This window comes from Populus nigra, chromosome 3 (assembly GCF_951802175.1).
Source record: "Populus nigra chromosome 3, ddPopNigr1.1, whole genome shotgun sequence".
NCBI lineage: Eukaryota > Viridiplantae > Streptophyta > Magnoliopsida > Malpighiales > Salicaceae > Populus > Populus nigra.
This window is the reverse complement of record NC_084854.1, coordinates 8,597,455-8,622,176: the sequence shown is the minus strand read 5'-3', so window position 1 is coordinate 8,622,176 and position 24,722 is coordinate 8,597,455. Positions and strand designations below refer to the sequence as shown.

At 31.5% G+C, this 24,722-nt stretch overlaps 1 protein-coding gene and 1 long non-coding RNA gene across 2 annotated transcripts; one reads left to right on the top strand and one right to left on the bottom strand.

Annotated features, from left to right (window-relative positions):
* Positions 1–16,508: 16,508 nt before the first annotated feature.
* Positions 16,509–19,606, top strand: LOC133688166 (putative leucine-rich repeat receptor-like serine/threonine-protein kinase At2g24130). Its single transcript, XM_062107566.1, has 2 exons — positions 16,509–19,053; positions 19,206–19,606. Exons 1-2 carry the CDS (start codon positions 16,509–16,511, stop codon positions 19,604–19,606), a joined length of 2,946 nt encoding a protein of 981 aa, XP_061963550.1.
* Positions 19,607–20,685: 1,079 nt separating this feature from the next.
* On the bottom strand, positions 20,686–21,388 carry LOC133688871 (uncharacterized). Its single transcript, XR_009841216.1, has 2 exons — positions 21,208–21,388; positions 20,686–21,081 (listed from the first exon to the last, which is right to left on the bottom strand). It is a non-coding gene; the product is annotated as an uncharacterized LOC133688871 (long non-coding RNA).
* Positions 21,389–24,722: the final 3,334 nt, after the last annotated feature.

The window sequence follows — 24,722 nt, the reverse complement described above, 5'->3', positions numbered from 1 at the left end:
ATCCTACAATTCCCAATAGTTTTTAAATCAATATCACAAGTAGTTGACTATACACAATGAATATGGAATGTCTATCATATTATCTATATATCTCACTCTTATTATTTCTTATATCAATGTCTTAATTGCCAGCACAATATCCTAAAAACTAACTCAATAGTTCTTTAAAATATTATACATTTATTGCCCAATAACCCTACAATAGTCCTCAATTCTTTCATTAAGCAGTCAAATAACTCTTTTGATGTATCCTCAATATTGTTCCAAAGATAGATTTTAAGCTTTATACATCACACTATAAAAATAGCCTTAAATCACACTTAACCCCATTATTGAAACAACCAACATTTTAATACATCTAGGTCATTAACCATTATTGGTTCAATATCATTTGGGATACCAAAGCCCTTTTAAACTCAACCCATAAATAAATACGATTTATTTGCTCAATTAGCCTCTAAAACTCTGAGGTTGTGTTTACTAACATGCCTCATATTCTCATTATTTAACTATTAAATGGGTTCCTCTAGCCTGTGAGGTCTTTCACACAATTTAGTTTTTTTCCTCCATCCTTCATGTCCATTAACATAAACCTTAAAGATATACATACCCCTTCTTTTTATATAAATCAACATCTTGTCTTATGCAATTATTCTCTTACAACATTGGCAAATCAGACAGTCAATCAAATATCTCGGTAATCAGATGCATTGACACCACTAGCTTAACTCAGAGCAACTAGTCAAATCAAATGTCCTGATCATCAATCTCATTGAAGTCACTAGCTCTACTCAGCATAGCTAGTCAATCAAACATTTAGGTCATCAGTTTCATTGATATCACTAACTTATTTCAGACAACTAATCAATCAAATATTCTGATCATCAGTCTTACTAATTCCACTAGCTCCATTTAGGGCAACTGATCATCAGTCTCACTGATGCCAATAACTCCACTCAGTGCAACTGGTCAATCAAATATCTCGATCGTTAGTTTCATTGATGTCACTAGCTCCTTTTAAACAACTAGTCAATCAAATATCCCGGTCATCAGTCTCACTGATACCATTAGCTTCATTCAAGGAAGCTAGTCAAATTAATCTTTCCATGACATTTACATTTTAATAATTACATATCCATTATATACATATATCAAATTCACACTGTTAATAAAAAACAACACTGTATACATGAATGCATTAGCTCGTTTCCATACAACAACTATCGAATTTCGCTATAAATAACCCATCAATAACACGACAATCAATCGTATTAACATCACTAGCTCCACTCAGGGTAGTTAGTCAATCAATCTTTTTTTTAAATATTAACATTCATATAAATACATGCATATTTAAAGAATTTATAATTCTAACAACTTAAGAAATTCTAAAAATATATTATTTTAATGCATTTTCAAGAGAAAAACACTTTAAAAAGTAACCTCTATCACACTTTTAAACACCTTCTAAGTTCAAGAGTACATTTTAATAACAGTTAGATGCATGATTTAAGTCAATCTATCCTCTCTTTTAAATGGCCTATTTGGTCGAACCACCCCGATAAGAGAATTAAGATTCTTTTTTTATTTTTCATGATTTTTTCACCTGATCCATTCTTAAAACACATATTTTTAATATTCAAGTATTTATTCCAAAGCCATTTAAATCAAGAATTTCAAATCAATTTTCATTTTCCCTTACTACTAAGTTTTTAGCAAGTCTAAGATACCTTCTTGGATTTTTATTTTCCCTTCTTATTTCCGTACATTAATAATATTATACATGACCATACAACATGATTTCAACTAACCATATCAAGAAACTTATATCCTTCCTTTGCTAAAAGTTTTGGCCTAATCATGGCATCTAATCCCCATAAAATTTCTTTAGTTTCTAACACATTTTCAAGCATTAATAATATCATTCACAATCAATTATCACATTTTAACCAATAAAACATCTATATTTTAACTTTCTATTTCCTAGCTCAAATCACATAACATATTAACTATTTAGTTCTTTCAACTACACATCAAAACAAGAGACATTAAGCATAAGAATCACTTACCCATAGTTCCTATGACAAGATTAAGTTAATTTTTCAAGCCATTTTTCTCAATTTCTTCTTCATCTCTTTCAAAATCAAGCTTTCTCTCTCTTGATTTCAAGCTTTATATCTCTATGTTTTCTATTCTAACTCACTTTTTCTCTCAAATTTCTTTGTTCCTTTTAAGATCTGTGTTTGAAATCACCCAAAACCCTTTAATTTCATGAATTCTCCTAAGGTTTTCACCCTATTAAGCTCTTTATTCTTTCATCATTTTACCATGGCTGGTCGAATTTTTAACGAGAAATAGAGGGGCGTTATTCAATTATAAGTTTGCCACTCATTTATGCCTCTTTAGATTTTTCACATAGATTACCCGATTTTCTTCTACAATCACGGGTGCTTCTTGAAATCTGACTAACTCAAGATTTTAAACCAAGGTCTAATAGTATGTAAATAGATCCCTTGAAAAGTTCAATTCAACATAATAGTCGGATTGAAAATTCTACATGTTAATGTAAAACTGGCCAGCTTGTGATTTTTTTATCAAAAACTCTGAATTTTCTTATTCAATCCTTATATAAATTGTATCAGTTTTTTTTATAAACACTCAAGACCTTTTTTCTTTCAAAATATATTTATTTTATATTTCCCACTTTTATTTTTTTATCAGGTTTATTATCGTTTTCATAGTAACATTACTGATTTTTTTACTGGTGCTTACACCATCACTTTTCTTTTTTGTACTATCATTTCTTATGTTTTATTTCTTATTAACATGCTAATTACCTGGAATTATTTTATCATTTTATTATTTTTTTATTCATCAAAACTCATTATCGGTTTTGCCGACATTACAAATTTTGAACCTGAAATTCATAATTCTCTTTTCAATTTCATCAATATCTCCAAATTAATTCATAGAAGTCATCCTCTCCATTACACATCTAATGTTTTATTATTTCCATCATTTATTCATTTCTTTTCATCCCATTTCAATCACTCATCAGAACTTGACCTTTAAAAGCAATGTTTTTTTTAAAAAATTGCATCCAGGGATGCTTTTATCTTTTCAATATGTTTTTTTTTTATTATAATCAGGTTCACTTATGAATTATTTGGTAATTTAATAAATATAAATATGATTAGAAAAAAATGGTTGATGTGTGTGTTACACATATTAACGAGTGGGTCGTTGTCATCCTCTTTTTGATGACAAGTATGGCATCACCTGGCTACCAAATGTTGGCTTCTAGGGTGGCGTTTAAATCGCTTTTACGGCCTTTCCGTACCTAGACAATATGTGTGGTCAATGAATCTCTTGTTTGGCACTGACAACCTTTTCTTGTTTTTTTTATTTTTCTCTCTCCTCATTGATTTCCATGTTTGACCCTTCAAATCTTCAAAGCAGCTCTTCAATTTGTTTTTCTTCAAGTTTGTTCCTATTCTTTTAACTACTATTTGTTTTATATGAAAAAAATTTATAAAATTGGATTTTTTTTTTAAATTTCATCATCTTTTAATCTTTTTCTGTGTCAAATTCAGTCCCCATTCTTTTAATTTCTCTATGTTTCATTTGAGATAATTTTTAAAATTAATTTTTTTTAGGATTCCATCCTCTGCCATAAGCCAGATTAAAAAAAAAGATGCAAAAATCAATATGAAATAATAAAAAAAAAACTTCATGAGCTCAAATTTATCATTTCAGGCAATGAAAAAAAAAACTTGGGGGAAACTCCTCTCATCGAACAAAACTGATTAATATCAAAATCAATCTTTTTAATGACTAAAATCGGTGTTAACCAAGACTTTTTATCTCTTCTACTAGAATTCAGCCTCTCTCTTTCTTCTCTCTCAAATTAAAAACTAAAAAATAAAAAAAAAAATTCGATCAAAATTAAAATTTCACGATCTTGAAGCCTTTAAGTTTATAATTTGAAAAGTATGAGAATTAAAGCGAAAGTTTCATCTAATTTATAAATTGCTATCTTTTTTCTCCGTGTTTTAACTTTGATCTTTTATTTTTCAACCTTGCCCTTTTCTCAACAAATTTGAAGCTATTGACCTCAGTTTGACTATAAAAAAATTAAATTACCAGAAAACAAAGTTTGATAACCCAAATTAAAAAAATTCATTATATAAGTCAACAGTAAAATATGAGAAGTGTTACAATTACATGGGCTTCTTAGAAGTTTCTATAATGGTTTGGTCGGTTAAGTAACATAGGTCCCTTCATCTAAAATCAACCTAATTTTTCATTAATTTCACTTTTTAGTGAGAGGGGTAGATCTATCACCTTATTGGTTTCAATTTTAGAAACAATTGATTAAAAATTGGAAAAAAATATTAAGAAAATAAATAAAATGCTAGGAAATTTTTCCAACCTTTTATTTATTTATTAAAATTTATTATTTACATTAGAATATTTTAAATTTATTTTAAAACAACATAAATATCAAAAATATTTTTGTTAATTTTTTATTAATTTATGTTGGATTTTTTTTTTTTGCTTTTTTATTTTTCTTGCTAAGTTTTTATTTTTTTTCAAAATCCAAATAAAAAATTAGAAAAAAATGTTGAAAAAATTATTAAATCTCAAACATCTAAAATAAAAACTTTCATGAAAAATTAAACTTGAAAATCATGTTTATGAAATATACACAAATTGAATCATGTTTCACGAATAAATCAATAGTTCTATCCTTAATTGATGAAGTAAAAACAAAAGTAAGAATAAATAAAAATATTTTTTAGTGATAAATAAATAAACAATTAGATATAAATTAAAAAATAAAAAATTCAACCATAAATTAATGCATAAAATAAAAAAATTGTAATATTTTTTTTAGTTTTTTGTCTTTCTAAAATATACTAGAAAATCCAATGTAAATAAAAAAAAAAACATTAAAAACATTCTTCCTATAAATGAATAAAAACTTGGCAAAATTGTTTAACAATTTATTTTAATTTATTTTTGAATTTTTAATCATTTTTCTCTTCATTCATAACTAATGGAAAGCTGACATGTGCCTCTCTTAAAAAGTTAAAATTAATGACAAACTTGGTTAAGTATAGACCAAGGGACCTTTTTGCCTAAAAAATACAAAGAAGCTTAAACCAACTTCTTGTAGGTGGATTAAAATGTGTAAATTTCATAGTTTTCATACTTGGTCCGGTTTAAGGTTTGAGTTCCGGGTTTTAACCGGGTTATCAGGTTGCTCGGGTTATTTTTTTTTAAAAAAATTCAAAACGACATCGTTTTAGTAAAAAAACAAAAGTCAAAGGGTTGTAACCGGGTTTTTGATCTGGTCAACGGATCACACCGGGTTTTTGATCTGGTCAACGGGTCACACCGGGTTTTTTCTCCCCCTATTTTTTTTTCAACCCGACCTGGTTCCAACCCTGGATCGGCCGGATCCTGGTCGACCTGTCGGGCCGGGCCGGGCCGGGTTTAAAAACTATGATAAATTCTAAGCAGTTAAAATTTAATGGTATTTTTTATAAATGATTGTTATGCATACAATGCTTTATAAATTACAATTAAAAGCATGAAAAACAAGAAAAACGTTTATGCCTTTGTTTATTTTCCTATAGCATCTACTTTGAATTCTTATAAAAATATTCTAATATCTAAAAATCATGGAACTAGTTTATGCTATTAACAAAAAAGAAAAGGCATGAAGCTCAGCTTCTGAAAGACATGTTTTGAATTCTGACCAGGGACATAGGATTAATATTATCAGAAGATACTGCCGACATTATAAAGGCAATCCAGCAAGAACACAAGTACAACGGCGGACGCTTAATTAAGAGTCTGCTGACACAAATTAAACAGTCAAATTCCTCGTAGTTTTGAAAAATATTTTACGGAAAGGTGGTTTTTTTTAGAATAAAAATGATCATAAAGTTGTGGATAGCAGAGAAACTATGCCGAGGGGGGAGAAAAAGAAAAAGAAAAAGAAGACTTGTTAAAGTCTAATAATATATTGATGCAACTTGCATGGTTAAAGAACCACTCTAAGCAACATGAGAAGTATAGTTTAACTAGTTAGGTTTTAAATTTATTTTTTAAAAATTATCAGTTTGAGTTTTATAAGCCCTAAGACTATTGGAAGCTTACATAGTCGTTAACTTTAGGGTCCGTGAGATTAATCGAGATGCATGTAAGCTGACCTGGACACCTACATTAATAATAATAATAATAAAAACCACAATAAGCACACTCCATGGCATATTATTGTTTTTCAGTTTCTGATGAAGAACATTTGAATGTGCTTAGTATAATTAAATCAGAACTAGTCTTGGTAAAATCTTACTTTGTGAACAAAATTATTGGGTTATCTATGGCTCCTCTAACTTGCATTTATGTTATAGTTTATGTGCAACTTGATCACCATGAGAATTTATATATGAACATATTAGTGACCTAGCTAGCTTTAACATTAATACGCATGACACACAGAAAATCCAGGAAATAACTGGATTGTTTTGTTGTTCTTTCATTACTAGAAAATTAATAAATAGTAATAGAAATGTTGTCAAAACAATTTTCGTTGCTAATTTCCAATGGAAATGGCGATGGAGAACTTCTATCGGTATTTTCTGACAAAAATTGATGATGGATTACAATTAATCGGCTAACAAAATAGCTAATAAATTAAAAAATTAAAAATACTTATTAAAAACCCATCGATAATTTTACATATAAGGATTTACAAATGTAATTGTCAACGAAAAATTTTTGTTGGCAAATGTTAATATGTTGAAATAGGCAGTTCTTCCCCTCATTATTATTCTTCTTCTTCTCTCTAGAAACCAGCCCCTCCATTTATCACAATGTCGGCCACCCCAACCCTCATCTACATCTATTAGTATTAATGTCAGCATCGATTGTCAATACACAAAGTAAGCAAACTCATTTATTTTTTGCATTTTATTTATATTTTAAGTTAATTTATTGAAATATTTTATAGTTTTATTTTATTTTAAGTATATTTAACAAATGTTTTCGTACCAGGTTATGAGATTTATGATATAATGCCCATAAATATGCAAAAAATCAAGTTGGATTTGATGACGTTGAGGTATGGAAGAAGTATAGATCGAGTGACGTTATAGAGGTTAATTGGGAGAAGTTCCAAGAGTTTTTAGCATCAAAATAATTTAGAAGGCGATCACGATCTTAGTCACAAAATTGAAATAACGAAACACATGATTCAGTAAGCATGCGCACTAGCAGATTGCTCCCACTTGTCAACCATGCAAAGTGCTTGGTTAAATTTTGAAATTATTTTTTCTTATCTTTCAATAGGATGTTTACTTGTTATATTGTTTTACAACATATTTATTTTGTAGGAACAATAACCTGGGCATGAGCCTACACCGATGGAGTTATATAAGGAGACTCATATAAGTAAGGTGGATAAGGGGAAATAGATGAAAAATTTGTTGTAATTTTTTTTTGAATTCATCTATTTTTTTTAATTATAATTTACTTTTTTGTTTTCTTTTGTAGGAAAGATGCAAAGTTACAATGTTTGGAAAACATGGAGAAGACATTTTCACCCATCCACCTTATGATCTTTAATTATGGTTGGAGGCTAGAGCAATTGATAGGCCCGATACGAATCAGGTATATGGGATGCCTATAACATTAGCTAGAGAAATAAGGCGGGTTCATACTCTAAAAAAAAAATAGTCCAGGCCAAGTCAATCAAAGCTGAAATTTGAGTCGAGGGTCTAAGAACAGGTTTAAAAACAAGTAGCCAAATTAAAAAAAAAAATGAATGCCATATTAGAAGAAGAAAGTAGGCAGAATTTAAAGAAAATGATGGAATATACGTCTTCACATTATCCTTCTCATTTCAGTCCATTTAGCTCAGGATTCCTCCTCACCACCTCCACCTTCACCTTTATTTGTATAACATTGTATTTATTGTTGCAAAATTAATATTGTAATGAATATTGAATTAATAAAATTTGAATGTTCAATAAATTTATAGTGTTTGGTTGGTTTTATTGTGTTTTTTTGTTGTTTTTTGATTTAATACCTGCATGACTACAAACAAAAATTTTTTTTACTAGATTTTTGATGAAATCACCAATGGACAAAGCAAATACATTGATGATTTTTTCGACAAAAGGGATGTTATTTCATCATAAAGTCACATAATCGTTAAGATATTTTAGACTCTTTGATGGATTTAGCAATAAAGTTAGCAATGAAATTTTTTCGCCTGATCCATCAACAATTTTTCAATAGTATAGCGATGAAATATTTCATTGCTATTAGTTATCGATAGAATGGTCGATCAAATCTTGTTGGTGCATTTTTTATGTGTCAATATTCCATCAATGCTTTTATCGATAATTTAAGACATTTACATAATCATCGAATGATATCAATTTCCCAACCAAACTTTGATCGACAATGTGTGTTCATCGGTAACTCTATCGACCATTTACATCGCAGACAAAATCATGTTTACTTACTGATGGAATATTATGTTGATGTTTTCTAATTTTTTTAGTGGTGTTTGATCTCTTTTATTTAAGTAGTTAAATACTTTAAGTTCATATTTGAACTAAAATAAGAACATATTTCAACAACCATTACGAGATTGCTTGTGCTATATCTTTATGGCTTTGCGATGCTTTTTAGGAATTAAAGATTCGAACTTGTAATATATGTGTACTGTACACAAGGATTTTTACCATGCACCAGCCAACGCTACAATGAGAATGGATTTATATTTAAGTTTTAAAATTTTGGCTTTTTTGGCTTTCTCTAGTAAATTAAATTGGTAAGCCCTTTCTAAGGACTTGATGGAAAGCTTTTTCTTTATCCACGGGCATTAGAATAAGATGGAAGTAATGGAGTGAGGTGCTGAAAATAAAGCTAGCTTTAGTTACTTTGAGGTGTATGGGAGTGTGGTAGATATCGTTTTTTAAAGTGCTTTTTATTTGGAAATGCATCAAAATAATATTTTTTTATTTAAAATTTAGTTTTGATATCAGTAAATCTAAACGATAAAAAAACACTGCAAAAACTTAATTTGAAGCAAATAAAAATTCAATTTTTGATGAAAAGCAGGTTTAACCTTAATTCCAAACGGGGTCGAATAAGATTTTTGTCAAAAACAATAAATTAATTAAAAATTAAATTTGAAGTTTTCCTATAGCTGGCAAATGAAAGTAGCTTTGAGCCTTTAATTAGCTAGTAACTAGATAATTTTTCATATTATACTAAGGGTCAAATTAGATTTTTGTTAAACATGAAGAAATATCCAGGTGTTGTTAACATGTTTTCTAGCAGAAAAAAATTAAACTATGTTGGGGCTGATCTGATGTGATATAGTCAACTTTGCAAGCCCAAAAACATTCTGAATGACTGGTATAAATGTAGTTTGATTAAAAAAAATTCAATGCAATATCTTTTTCTAAAAAAAATATTGAGACGACAAGATATTGAATTTACTCCGATTAACTTAGGCTAACCTGTCAAATCCCCAACCTAGGTCATAAGACCCCAATAACCCTGTAGAAAGTAAATAAAAAATTATTAAGCCTAATTTCTAATCAACCCAATATTAAATGATGAAATTGAAAACAATATTCAATTATGAAAAATAAGCTGAGTCAACCCGGGTTAATCTGTTAAAGCTAAGTCATGAGACTAGAATAACTTCATAGAAAGAAAATTGAAACAAATTATAAAGTTCAATTTCCAGTCAATCCAATGTTGTTGGATGAAATTAAAAAAACAAATAATTAAAAAAAACACATGAGTCAACCTGAGTTAATAGACCACACATGTGACCCGAGCTATAAGGTCGAGATAATCTCATATAAAAGTAAATCAAAATAATTTAGGAAGCCCAATTCTCATTCATCACAATATTGAAGGATGAAATTGAAAAAAAATCAATTAAAAAAAGAAAATAAAAACCCCAAGGCACTAGGCAAACCCACGACTAGGGTTATGAGACTATGATAACCCTATAGAAAGCAAATAAAAAAATATTATGAAGTTTAATTCTCAATCAACGTAATGTTATAAGATTAAATTGAGAAAAAAATTAATTAAAAAAATGCACTGAGTTAACCCAGGTTAATTTGTTAACCTGGATCATGAGACCGAGATAACTTCATAGGAAGAAAATAAAAAAAAAAATGTGAAATCAAATTCCTAATCAATCAATGTTAAATAATGAAATTGAAAAAAAAATCAATTAAAAAAAACTCAAGAAAAAACTCAAGTTAATCTGACTGTCCCGTAAAACTCGCGATTCGAGTCATGAGATTATAATAATCTCATAGAAAGAAAATAAAAAACTAAATTCCCAATCAACCTAACATTGAAGGATGAAGTTGAGAAAAAATCAAGTAAAAAAAATAGAAAAATGACCCGAGTCAACTTGGGTTAACTAGTCAAATCTAGTTCATGAGACCAAAATAAACTATAAAAAATAAATTAAAATAAATTATAAAGTCTAATATCCATTAAATCTAATTTTGAAGGATGAAATTGAAAAAAATAATCTAAGTTTGAACTTAAAAAAAAACTCGAGGACTAAATTAAAAAAGACCAAAGCATTTTAATGTCCATTGTTATAGTGAAATGCCAAGAACTTTTAGTATTTTTAGTATGTGAATATAGATTAACCTCAAATGAGTTAATCAAATGAAGTCATATTGACCTTATTTTATTTTTAGCCATACGCAACACGGTAGAGACATGGACTAGCTAGGTCAAGTCATATGTTAGTATTAACTAGATAGGTAGCCAATGCTATGCCGTGATCTGAGTTAAATTTTTCCTAACCAAAAAACGATGTTCAAACAATGTCAAGATTTTTCGAAAAGCTAGAAAAATCTAAGACCTAGGTCATTGGCTTAACTTTGTTTAATAAACTCGGTTAATTTAATAATATGATTAAAAAAAAGTCATCAATAGTAAATAAAGTGAATAAAAAAATAAAAATAATTAACTACAAAAAATGAGTTGTTAATATTATATTTAGAAGGAGAAGAAAGAAAGGTTTGTTTAAAACTCATCGTTGCTCCGATATGGATAACACTTCATTACCAGAAAGAGTTCACCAAGACGGTTCTAATGCCACTATGAAAAGCTGCACGAGGACACTAAAAGAGGTTGCACATGCCGTAAGAGCAACTACATGGAAAACAAACCAAACAAAATATCATGAAGTAAGCATCTCATACTTATATTTAATCAATAAACTTAATTTAATTAGAAAAAAATTAAAAAAATAAGTTTAACAAGGAACAAAATTTTTTTAAAAAAATCTCAATATAACCCGAGTTATTTTTAAAATTAGTGAGAAATACTATAGAAAAAGAAAAAAAATATATCCTAATCTCCAATTAAATAAATATTGAATAATAAAATTAAAAAAAATAAGCTTAAAAAAAACAAGTAAACCCGAACAAGTCTCCTAAACTTGTGTTAATCTCTAAAGATTGTAACCTGTGAAATCATAGACTTAAACTCAATTAAAAAGCTCAATTTTCAACCAATTTAATGTTGAAGAATAGAATAGGAAAAAAAATATCAATTTTAAAAAAATATCAAAGTAACAAAAATAGCAATCAAAAGAAAGTGGATTAAATTTGATAGGAAAAAAAATTGAATGAGGATAAATCATAAAAAAATAGAATTTTAAAAATTATCTCAAATAAAACAAATAGTTATCAAAAGAATGGAAACCAGATCTGACAGATTAAAAAAGAAATTAAAGGATGATGAAATTTTTTTTTAAAAAATGAATTTTATAAATTACCTTAAATAAAAATGTTTATGTGTGCCATCCGTTTTTGTTTTTAAATTATATTTTATATTTATTAAAATATTAAATTATCCCTTAAACAACTTGATTATAAATAAAAAGAAAAACTCATAATGAAAATATAAGATAACCATGGACGTTAGTTAAATTGTTTTTGCTTTTAAAGGTAATTTAGTGATTTTATTATGCTTTTAACAAATGAAAAAAAAAAACCTTAGACGGTAGTTAAATAGTTTTTGCTTTAAAGAGTAATTTAGTTATTTTATTATGCTTTAAAATGTGAAAAGATCTAGTTGTCCTTAATCAATCTGATGATGATTAATGTACCGTGTGAAATAACTGTATTACTCCTAATTGACAATCAAATGATTTTTTTATGAATGACAAATTGGTCATTCCACATTTCAATCCATAATACAATGAGTTTAGGACTACAGTGAAACCTTGATGCATATTAGTTTTTTTTTTTTTTTAACTTAGTAAATAGGACATAAGTTCCTATATATAGTCTAGGATTAAAACAAGAGACAAAGAAGTTGTTCTATAACATTATATGATATCTTTAATCGTTAAGTTCAAAACACAACATAACAGATTTGTCTAAAACAAGGATAAGCTCTAAGAACTAGAATCCATCCACTTTAATTATTTCATGCCAATACTTTTAATTTTATATAAATGAGCAATTACTTTTCTTCATGTTTTTCTTCGTTAACCAAATCAAAAGACAAAAAAGTCTAATCAGTATGTTATTCCTTTAGAAGTGATGAAAAGTTCAATAGATACACTAAATAACATTTGCAGATAAAAATATAATACGTAAATTTCATTTCCTAATGATATCCCTAAAAATCCAAGTAGACTACAAGCAAGATATATATGTTGAATAATCAGTTAATCTCTTGATTCTAGCAATCTGATCCATTTTCTCTAGACAAGGTGGTTGATAGCCGGTACCTAGGCTTAAGTATTTTTTTTAAAAAAGCTAATAAGCTAAAATAGTTGGTAGATGATACTTGTAAAAGATCTCATTTGATAAATTTAGGGACTCTCAGATGCTTAAGTATTTTTTTAAAGAGAGAATGAAGTGATATTTTAGAGAGAGATGTTCTAAAAATATATAGTTTTAAGGATTTATATGGTATTTATAGCTTATAAGCCTTATCCTTTTATGAATAGGATGAGTTAGAGTGTAATTTTGCCTTGATAGTTTTAATGGAGGATAAATATCTCTTTTACAAGCATTAATGAGAAAAACTATCCCTAACATATGCATTAATGAGAGATAAATATCCCTTACACAATCATTAATGCAATGAAAATAAGGTAGGCCCCTTGAGAGATTTTTTATACATCTAGAGGTGTAGGGAAAATAGGATCCAAAATGTAGCTGAGCTCATGAAGGCTGAGCACATGAGGGTTAGGCTTTTCCCTTGAGCTTAGCTCATGGCATTGGAATCTTCTTTTAGATTGAGCCCATGTCATCGGGCTCTTCCCCAAGGCTGAGCCCATGAGGGCTGGGCTTTTTTCCTAATCAAGCGTATGACATTTGGCTCTTATCCTAGGCTGAGTGTATGACATTGAGCTCTTCCTTTAAGCTAAGCTAATGACATTGAGTTCTTCTTCAAGGCTGAACTTATGAGGGTTGGTCTTTTCTCCTAGGCTGAGCCCGAGCACGTTGCCTGAGGTTGTGGGTTTTTGGGCTTTCGAGGGGGTTTTTAGGCCTGCTAAATTGGGGTTTATCAGTAACCCCAAAGTCTTTGTGATATTTATACCCAAAGACTTTGTAAAAATACGTGGTATAATGAGTTTGTTGAATTTTCTTCATATAAGAAGAGAAGTGGAAACCCTAGGTAATATACTAGAGAGCACATATGTATATACACCATAGTTGAAAAGGAATTTCTATAGAGGGGAATTATAGAGGAACCAATGTTAAGAAAAGTTTTTCTAATAGATGGAGAAACCCATAGAGGAGGAGCTCGTACTTAGAAAGATTTTTAAGAGGGGGAGAGGATGAACCCATATCGATGCTCAAACTTAGAAAAATTTCAAAGGGACAGAGGGAAAAGCTAAGAATAGTGAGTCTATACTTAAAAAATTTTCTAAGAGACTAAGATAAACCCGAGAAGGGTGAGCCTTATACTTCAAAAATTTATAAGTGATTGGGGGGGATCAAAAAAGGGTGAGTCTTATACTTAGAAGATTTCTAAGTGGCCAGGAGAAACCCATGATGACGCCTATACTTAGAAATATTTCTAAGGGACAGAGGCGACAAACCCATATCGATATCTATATTTAGAAAAATATATAAAGGGCATAGAGGATAGACCCAATGAGAGTTATATAATAGCACTATGAAGGCTTCAGATTTATCCCTTCTAAAAAGAGTTATACAATCACACTAGATAGGCTTTAAATTCATCTTTTCTAATGAGAGTTGTGTTATCACATTAAAAAGGCTTATACAGTCGCATTAGGGAGACTTCAAATTCATCCCTTCTAAGAAGAGTTGTGCAATCACACTAGAAATGTTTTAGATCCATCATTTATAATAAGAGTTGTGCTATCGTACTAGGAAGGCTTAAGATCCATCCTTCCAAGGATATTTGTGCAATCGTACTAGGAAAACTTCATATCTATCCCTTTCAATAAGAGTTATGCTATTACACTAGAAAGGCTTCAGATCCATCATTTCTTAGAAGAGTTGTGTTATCGCACTACAAAGATTGAGTCAATCCCATCCTTAAAAGGTTATGGGTAAAGTGTGAGAGGTTTGTGGCCTAACAATAGTGAGGGAGAATATATTTACAATGGATAATGTTACCATTTGTGTATCATCAAAGCCCTCAAGTCCTGGTGACATCTTTTAGAGTGTACAAGCCGTCATAAAAATTATTTGTGGGCGTAGTCTTGGGGCATAGTCGTGGACCGTAGCCATGGACGTAGTCATAAGCATAACTATAGACATAGTTATGGGTGTCGCTCTGAGTGTAGTTGTGTATAGCTGTTGGCATAGTCACGTAAGCGTAGCTATGGATGGAACCTCTGGCATAGCCACGCGGGGTGTAGCTTAGGCATAATTGTTGGCTTAGCCACTAACATGTCGTTGGTATTGCCATAAACATAGTTGTTGGTATTGCTACTGTTGTGTTAGGGTTTCATTAGTTATGAAAATAGCTTTTAAGAAACATGAATGAAATAACTTTTTGTTCAATTTACCTCAGACGACGCTAATAATAATATCCAAAATAATTCAAGTAACTTCGGAGTAAGGCTTATATGTTGGATAATCGGTTAATCTCTTGATTCTAGCAATCTGATCCATTCTCTCTGGTTAAGATGGTTGACAGCCGGTACTTGGTGCCTGATAAGCCAAAGTGGCTATTGGATGGTACCTGCAAAAGGTTATTTTTGATAGATTTGGGGACTCTCAGATGCTTAAATATTTTTTTAGAGAGAGAAGGAAATGATATTTTAGATAAAGATGTTCTGAAAATATGCATGCAGCAGAGAATGAAGATTGTAAACTTAGAGCTTGAAGGATTCATAAGGTATCTATAGCCTATAAGTCTTGTCTGTTTATGGAGAGAAGGAACTAGAGTGTAATTTTACCCTGATATTTTTAATGAGGGATAAATATTCCTTACGCATGCATTAATGAGAGAAAATATATTTGACATATGTATTAATGAGAGATAAATATTTCTAATATAATCATTAATGCGATAAAAATGTGGTAGGCTTTTTAGAAAATTTTTATACAACTAGAAGTGTAGGGATAGTAAGATCCAAAATTTAGTTGAGTCTATAAAAACTGAATTCTTTTCCAAGACCGAGCCCATGACAATTGAGTTTTTTTTCTAGGTTGAGTCTATTAAAACTAGGCTAGGACATATTGCTAAAAACAATAGATTTTTAGACCTTTAAGTAAGTTTTTAAACACATTGAATTTGAGTTTATAACTTTCAAATACCATACAGAAGCATCATTGTTTTCCTTCAGGGTTATCTACCTGCATGTTGTGCTATCCTTAAAAGTTTGTAAATTACATCAATTACTGCTATATTACCCAATCAAAGACACATAAACGACATATCATGCTTCTTTTAATCTTGGTGTCCACATTCCATTCTGTCTCAAATCCATTATCTAGCCGACAAATGTACCAAAATCCTAATCACCCCAAAGGCCACACCATCCCTTTAGCATGCTCTATTAACCTAAGATTATCTCTCTCTCTCTCTCTCTTATTACAACCAATAATCCACTAATTTGAGCGAAGTACAAGGTGTTACGATGTTAGGCATATAGCTGACACGTACAGCACCAACACTATACACCTTGTAACATTGCTTATGTGTCATTTCTCACGTGGACACATGTTTGTACGCTATTCGCTGCGTTCATAGTCAACTGTACAGGCTCCAAACGTACGTTTCACACCTTCGACGGCAGTTAGGCACAAAGAAATTTATCTAGCCAGCAAAGCCTAAAGCTCCTTTATACTGAACATGTCAAAGCTATATAACATCTTAAGGCCATGGTTGTGGATTGCTCATTTTCCACTAACTCCCTCTCTTTGCTTCCTCCTACCTTTGAAACCATTGTCTTCTGACTCTCTCTAGATCGAAGAGATAAAAGAATCAATATGGGTTCTTGTAAATTCTCCATGTTTAGTTTCCTTTGTCTGATCATTATTTTGGTAGTGGTATCTGGGGAAGAAAGTCCCCAGTTTGTTAAGGATAGAATTTCATTGCTTTCTTTCAGGTCAGGTATTGTATTAGACCCTGAAGGTGCACTTGAGAGCTGGAACTCTTCAAGCAATCACGTTTGCCACTGGACAGGAGTCAGGTGCGACAATGCTAGTGATCGTGTCATACAGCTTGACCTTAGTGGCCTGTCACTTCACGGCAGGATTTCTCCGATTCTTGCGAATCTTTCTTCTTTGCTGGTTCTTGATTTGTCAAGGAACTTCTTTGAAGGCCATATTCCAGCAGAGTTGGGCTATCTTTTCCAGTTAAGACAGCTCAGTTTATCATGGAATCTTCTCGGAGGAAACATTCCCGAGGAGTTGGGATTTCTTCACCAATTAGTATATCTTGATTTGGGAAGTAACAGGCTTGCTGGTGATATTCCTGCGCCACTTTTCTGCAATGGGTCCTCTTCTTTGGAGTATATGGACCTTTCTAACAATTCTTTAACTGGAAAAATCCCTTTGAAGAATGAATGTGAACTTAGTGCTTTGAGGTTTCTTTTGCTTTGGTCGAATAGACTAGTTGGTCGGGTCCCTCGAGCCCTTTCTAAGTCCACCAATCTTAAATGGCTCGATTTGGAGTCAAATATGCTGACTGGGGAATTGCCATCAGAGATTGTACGTAAAATGCCAAAGTTACAGTTCCTCTATTTGTCTTACAATGACTTCGTTAGCCATGATGGTAACACCAATCTTGAGCCCTTTTTTGCTTCTTTAGTGAATTCTTCTGACCTTCAAGAACTTGAATTAGCCGGAAATAACCTTCGCGGAGAGATACCTCCTATTATCGGTAATCTTTCTACCAATTTTGTACAGATTCATCTAGATGAGAATCTTCTTTATGGCTCTATCCCTCCTCACATTTCAAACCTTGTCAATCTCACCCTCTTAAACTTGTCTAGTAACCTTTTGAATGGTACCATCCCCCTAGAACTCTGTCGTATGGGAAAACTAGAGAGGGTTTATTTGTCAAACAATTCACTATCTGGTGAAATTCCAGCAGCTCTTGCTAACATTTCCCACTTGGGGCTTCTTGACTTGTCAAAAAACAAACTCACGGGCCCCATCCCAGACAGTTTTGCCAACCTTTCACAGCTACGGAGACTCTTACTTTATGAAAATCAGCTCTCAGGAACCATACCACAAAGCTTGGGACAATGTGTCAATTTGGAGATCCTAGACCTTTCTAGAAATAAGATTTCTGGGATAATTCCTAGTGAAGTTGCAGGACTCAAGAGCTTGAAGTTGTATTTGAATCTGTCAAGCAATCACTTGCATGGTCCTTTACCACTAGAGCTAAGTAAAATGGACATGGTGCTAGCAATCGATCTATCTTCCAACAATCTCTCTGGCTCGATCCCGCCACAACTTGGAAGCTGCATTGCACTAGAGCATCTGAACCTTTCAGGGAACGTCTTAGAAGGTCTTCTTCCAGCTACAATAGGACAGTTACCCTATCTTAAGGAACTGGATGTATCTTCAAATCAATTGAGTGGCAATATACCACATTCTCTGGAGGCATCACCAACTCTCAAGCATCTCAACTTCTCTTTCAACAAGTTCTCTGGAAACACATCAAACAAGGGGGCATTTTCTTCTCTGACGATAGATTCTTTCCTAGGCAATGAAGGCCTTTGCGGTGAAATTAAGGGCATGCCCAACTGCCGGAGGAAACATGCTCATCATTCACTTGTTTTACCTGTCCTCCTGTCTTTGTTTGTTACTACCTTATTATGCATATTTGCATACCCCCTCGCTCTCAGGTCAAAATTCAGAAGGCAAATGGTGATATTCAATCGAGGTGACTTGGAAGATGAGGACAAAGAAACGAAAGACCTCAAGCATCCAAGAATCTCATATCGACAGCTCATTGAAGCTACAGGGGGGTTTAGCGCTTCAAGCCTGATAGGTTCAGGCCAATTTGGCCATGTCTACAAGGGAGTTCTTCAAGACAACACAAGGATAGCTGTTAAGGTATTGGATACAAAGACAGCAGGAGAAATTTCAGGGAGCTTCAAAAGAGAATGCCAAGTCCTAAAAAGAGCCAAACACAGAAATTTGATCAAGATCATCACAATATGCAGCAAGCCAGATTTTAAGGCTCTTGTCCTTCCTCTCATGTCAAATGGGAGCCTGGAAAGGCATTTATACCCAAGTCATGGACTAAATACAGGGTTGGATTTGATTCAGTTGGTGTGCATATGTAATGATGTGGCTGAAGGGGTGGCCTATTTGCACCATTATTCTCCTGTTAGAGTAGTTCACTGTGATCTCAAGCCAAGCAATATTCTTCTAGATGAAGACATGACAGCTTTGGTAACTGATTTTGGAATCGCAAGATTGATTAAAGGTGCTGATGACAGTAATCCAACAGATGATTCAGTGTCCTTTAGCTCAACTGATGGATTGCTGTGTGGATCTGTCGGCTACATTGCCCCTGGTATGTACTTAGTTTCTGCAACAACGTAGTATTAGTATTATTTCATTATTTCTAATTACGAAATGATTTATAATGTTCCTCATGGAAAGAGAGAACATTTTTGAAGACCGTGTTATGTATATTAATTTCCTTGTCAACTTGATCTAACGCAGAATACGGAATGGGAAAGCGAGCTTCAACGCAAGGAGATGTTTACAGTTTTGGAGTCCTCCTGCTAGAAATTATAACTGGAAGGCGCCCCACAGATGTTCTATTTCATGAAGGTTCTAGCTTGCATGGATGGATTAAGAGCCACTATCCCCACAAGGTCAAGCCCATAGTTGATCAAGCAGTGGTTAGGTTTGCTCCATCTGGCATGCCGGTATACTATAACAAAATATGGAGTGATGTAATATTGGAATTGATTGAGCTTGGTCTTATTTGCACTCAAAACAATCCTTCAACCAGACCAAGCATGCTAGAAGTAGCCAACGAAATGGGCAGCCTAAAGCAGTATCTCTCTAGTCCTCCCCCCCTGCTGATTGACGAAGCATATCCTAAGGCCAGTGCTTAATTATGCAACAGCATTGAAAGTAGCCTCTGAAACTGTTAATCATTGTATTCATTTGTTTGATTATTTTCATGGTAACCAAGTCTGATTTTAATTCAATACAATAGCTATCTTGATCAGCAATTTGCCGAAGTTTTGACCTTCTCGCAACTGTGTATTGTAGGATCATTTTCAATACTGATAACTATAGTGTTCGTGGTGAGGTGAAAAGATCAGACAGATTTGTCAAAGCATAAAGAACATCTTCTTTTCACCGTCCAATGGATTCTTTAAGCTGGAAAAATATTCCTTGCTTTTGTCAGTCATATTTTAATCACAACCAACGAAAAACCTCCTTGATTTGTTAATTTCTTAATAGATTTCACTCGATTGTGAACTCTGAATCATAGTTCAACTATGAACCAGACATTGATGCTTCAACCTTTGTCTTTGTTCTGCTGGTCTATTTCTCTGTTAAAATATCAGCATTTCTTTTTGTGGTGAGCAATACAGTGATTTCTATAATCAAGAAAATGCACTAGGGTCCCTTTTAGCCTACCTATGATATGGATTTGCCTTAACTGAGAAGTAAGTGGAAGATTATAATAAGCCTATTACTCACCTCCATATTAATCATAAAAAGCACTCGGGACCTTTTTATCACTTCAACGTGAGAACAGGGAGAGAGTCCCTAGACCACAATGCTTGCTGCAGTAGGTTAGATTGTCTCTGGGAAAATATTAACAAAGAAACTCAAATCAATAACAAAGTCAAATAGGGATGCCACATAAGGGCGTAAACATCCAAGACTGTCCTGGAGACCGAATTTATGTGCAATGTGATATGAATTAGGCCACCGTCCTAATCTCTAATAAACTAAGTTGTGTGCCTGCACAAACTTCCAATATCTTGCTATAGTTTTCTCTAATAGGTAAATTGGCTAACCATCCATCATAATTCATGCACCTACCATCACCTCCTCTATCCTTTTTCTCCCTCTATTTCCATATTATTATAATGAGATCTATGGGAAAAACCATAGGTGGGCATAAACAATTTTTTTAACATGACTTCAGCAGGCCAATGATTCTCTTCCCTCTCAGTACTAGCAAAGCAACCAAAAAAGTTGCAGATGTTGGTGCAGAGTCTGCTGATACTAGTTAGTAACTTAGAACTGTTACCAATGAAACAGATATTTGCAGAACTTGGAAAAAATGACAATCTTTGGAGCACTATTGAGTTTAGAATTCTATCTCCAAAGGCCTATGATTATCTCGAACTCTATATTCGTATGATGGCCAAAGGTGACGGGTGAAAGCTGCAACTTCATAGTTGGGCACTAAAAGTCCTAGCCAGAACCACCATTATGGCCTGAAAATTAATAATGGTCATTTCTGAAACTGCAATATAAACCTGGTATCGTTGTCTGGTGCAACCATGCCTAGTAAATCTCAGGTGCCAGTTAGCTGTCCCCGTTGCGTATGCTATGAATTCATTTTCTGCAAAATTTGCTGAAACACCATTACACATGGGAGCACATACTGGAAGGAGTCATAAATAAATATCAAGGTGAAACTAGTGTGTTTCTTTCTTTGAAGTTTTCCACATAATCTCATAGACCATACCTCGAAAAAGATTTTGAAAAGCTGGAGCATAATTTTATCAAATCAAATATTCCACTCGGTTTGCAGCTTATCTTGACTGGTAATTTACCAGTTAGTCTGACTGGGTTCCTTACACCTCCCATTTCAATCCTTCCTTCAACAACTTCACATAATTAATGCCAGATGGTATTTGACATCAGAATTTTCCTGAGAACGAGGCAGTTCTTCCATACAAATAATTTTTTTTTTAAAAAAAAACCTCACTTGTATCTTCTGCACATGTGGTCTTAATTTGTAAATATATTTGTATCCTTAAGTTTCAGTAAATAAAAGGTCTCTTTACTCATTCATGGACACATGTTGTGAACCATCCACAGGAGAAATTGTTAGTCCAAGATAAAATATCCCAGGAGATGACCTACTGAAACTGAAGTCCTTGTAGAGCATTAGTGCAATAATGACATGGGGTTAGGTAGCTATTAAAACATCTACAGACAGACAGCCGGGAATGAACTGCGGTTGCAGAAATAAGCAACGGAGATTGCTATCATGCAAAGGCTACAAGACATGTTTTCTGAAGTATAACATGTCTAGTCAAAGATTGAAGCAAATCTATCCCAATCCTCACAAAGTCTTTGAGATGAACTGAAATTCTGGCCTGAATTTGGAAGTTCATAGACAATTTTACCATTGAAATTATAATGCACGGGTCGTCTGAATATTGAAACTCTACTGCTAAAAATGAGAAACTTTCAGACATAAACAAAACCAACCTCCCAAAGAAGATGAGAGAAAAAGGAGAAAGAAAAAGCAAAAGCTTTCATGATTTCTGCTTCCTCACTTGGACTACCTTCTTCCACATAAAAAGAAGTCTTCCACAAACTGCAAAGCTCATTCACTATTCTTGGTCATATCACATTGTAGAGGCGGGTCGAATAAGTAGTTCTAAAGCAGTTGCAAATGATAACCCACTAGCTACAAAAAAGACTACATAAAATACTCCTTGTGCATGAAAGAGGAAGGCGAATGTGACATGGTGCTCCATGATAGTGATTGCCATAACTAACATTATTCATAGGTCTCTATCTATCTATAGATGTTTAATTAACAGAGAAACTTGGGCTATTAAACAAACATGTAAAACATCTATATATATATATATATATGTTGTTTGCACGTCATTCTACAAGTCGAGTTAAATTATTTTAACATAAAAAAAATATTCAAATAATAATAATTTAAATTAACTTGGATTAACTTGATAAAAACATGGTATAATATGAGATTGGGATACCTCGTAGAATGGAAAGCAAAAAAAAAAACCACAAAACTCAAAGTCCAATAACCCAATATAAAATGATAAAATTAAAAAAAAAGTTAATTTAAAAAAAAAAACATCAAAGAAAAAAACCTGAGTTAACTCGGGCTTGCTTTACTAACCAGCCACCCACGACAAGAGACTTGGATTAAAAAAATTATTTAAAAAAATAACCTAGGAAAAAAGGATCCAAGTTAAATAAATAAATAACATTGAAAAAAAACTAAGTCACCTTGAGTTAACATGACTAACCCACGACCTAGTATAACCTCAAAAATAAAAAAAATAAAAAAAAATCAATTAAAAGAATAAAGATCAAATTCAAATAACAAAATAAATGAAATAAAATATTAAGAAATTAAATAAAAAAATATAATTAAGAAAATGATAAAAAAATATAAATAAATTAAAAGAATGAATACCAAAATTCAAAATAATAATAATAATAATAATTAAAAGAATGTGCAGAGGTCCGCTGCATTTAAGTGGTGCGTACGACCTTATTTGTTGGCCAAAAATAACCAACCGTCATATCTTTAGAACCTCCAAGTGGAGGTATAATGAAGTGACGCGTGCATAGTGGTTCGCAACGGCTATACTTTTTATTTCTCTTTATATTTTCTCTCTCCTAGCATCAAGATTTGCACTCACCCAACCAAATTTAAAAGGAGTCCTACTGTTTGTTTTATATTTCAAATATAGTCCTTATTCTCTTAATTACTCTTTGTTTGTTTTAAATCCTTCTTCTTTTGCATTTTTCTTTTCAATCTCATCTCTTCGTAAAATTGAAAGTTGTCCTTCCATTTTTAATTTATTTAAATTATAGTACTTGTTATTTTAATTGCTCTTTTTTTATTTTAAATTTTTTTTAATGAATTTCTCTTTTCAATTTAATCCTTTGATATTTAATTTAATTGAATTTTTATATCGATTTTGGTCCTTATTTTTTTATTGTTTTTTTTACATCATTTTTTTAATTGACCTGGATCACGGGTTTATCATCATTTTATTTTATTTTTATGTAATTTAATTTTCAATGTTGGCCAAAAAAATTGGACCATTTTTAATTTTTTTTGTGTTTTTTTTTTTAAATCAACCCACAACAACATGCTTGGGCTCCCGGTCCATTGCACCTCTGTTTTTTTGGGTCCATTGATATTGTTTTGTCCTTTTCTTTACTTCCATTTTCATTCTTTGATTTTAGTTTTTAATTGAATTTTTTTGTTAACTTTTTCAATAAAATCTAAACAGATCTTTTGCATTTTTATGGTGTTTTCTAATTAGAATATTATTTAATTTAATATACGACCTATTTTTTCTTTTAAAAAACTCTTTTAATTTGATTTTTTTTCAACCCTTTAAAATTAAAAAAATATATATTTTCATCATTTGTTTGGTTTTTAAAGGTTTTCTTTATTTGACTTGAGATATAAAATCCTGTTTTTGCTATCAAACTTTTAAAAAGATAGATTAAAGGATTTTTTGTTTTATATTTCAAGCCCACACGCCATTATTATTTCTATTTTTATTTTGGAAATAGAAAATTGTGTTTAGATGAAAAATAATTTTTAAATTAAAAATTATGAAATTTAATGGGGTCTAGGATCGAAATCACTAGTTTGACAGGTTAATCCCAATTTACTTCTCTCTTTTTTGAAGTGAGTTTTTTTTTTATTTTCAATATATCCCATCAACTTTTTTTTGCGTTTATTTTTTTTTAGAAATAATGTTGGTAAGCTGTCACAATCTCATGTTTTATTATTTATCCTCTTTTCAAAAAGATGTATTTTTACTTGTTTTTGTGATCATATTTTTTTTTAATTTTATTCATTTATTATCATTGTCTATTTTTTTATCGTCTTTGTTGCTACCCAATTTTTGACCCATATTTTGATAAATTTTCAAATAAAATAATAAATAAAAAATAATAATAAGGGTTTACATGTGGCGATAACATAAAGCATCAAGGCTAATATCAAGGAAGCAATATGTCAAGAAGATAATTAATGAATCATATATAATTACTGCAATATAAAATACTATATATATATATATATATATATATATATATATATGATTTGATTCGTGCTTGGTTATGGAAAATAATCATACCATAGATATATGATTTGATTCGTGCTGGTTATGGAAAATAATCACTGCAATATAAAATACCATATATATAGGATTTGTTGGTGCTGGTTATAGAAAACAATCTCTG

Coding starts and splice junctions, on each gene's coding strand:
- LOC133688166 (XM_062107566.1), top strand. CDS start 16,509: ATGGGTTCTTGTAAATTCTCCATGTTTAGTTTCCTTTGTCTGATCATT. Junction 19,054..19,205: donor TGTCGGCTACATTGCCCCTG/GTATGTACTTAG, acceptor GATCTAACGCAG/AATACGGAATGGGAAAGCGA.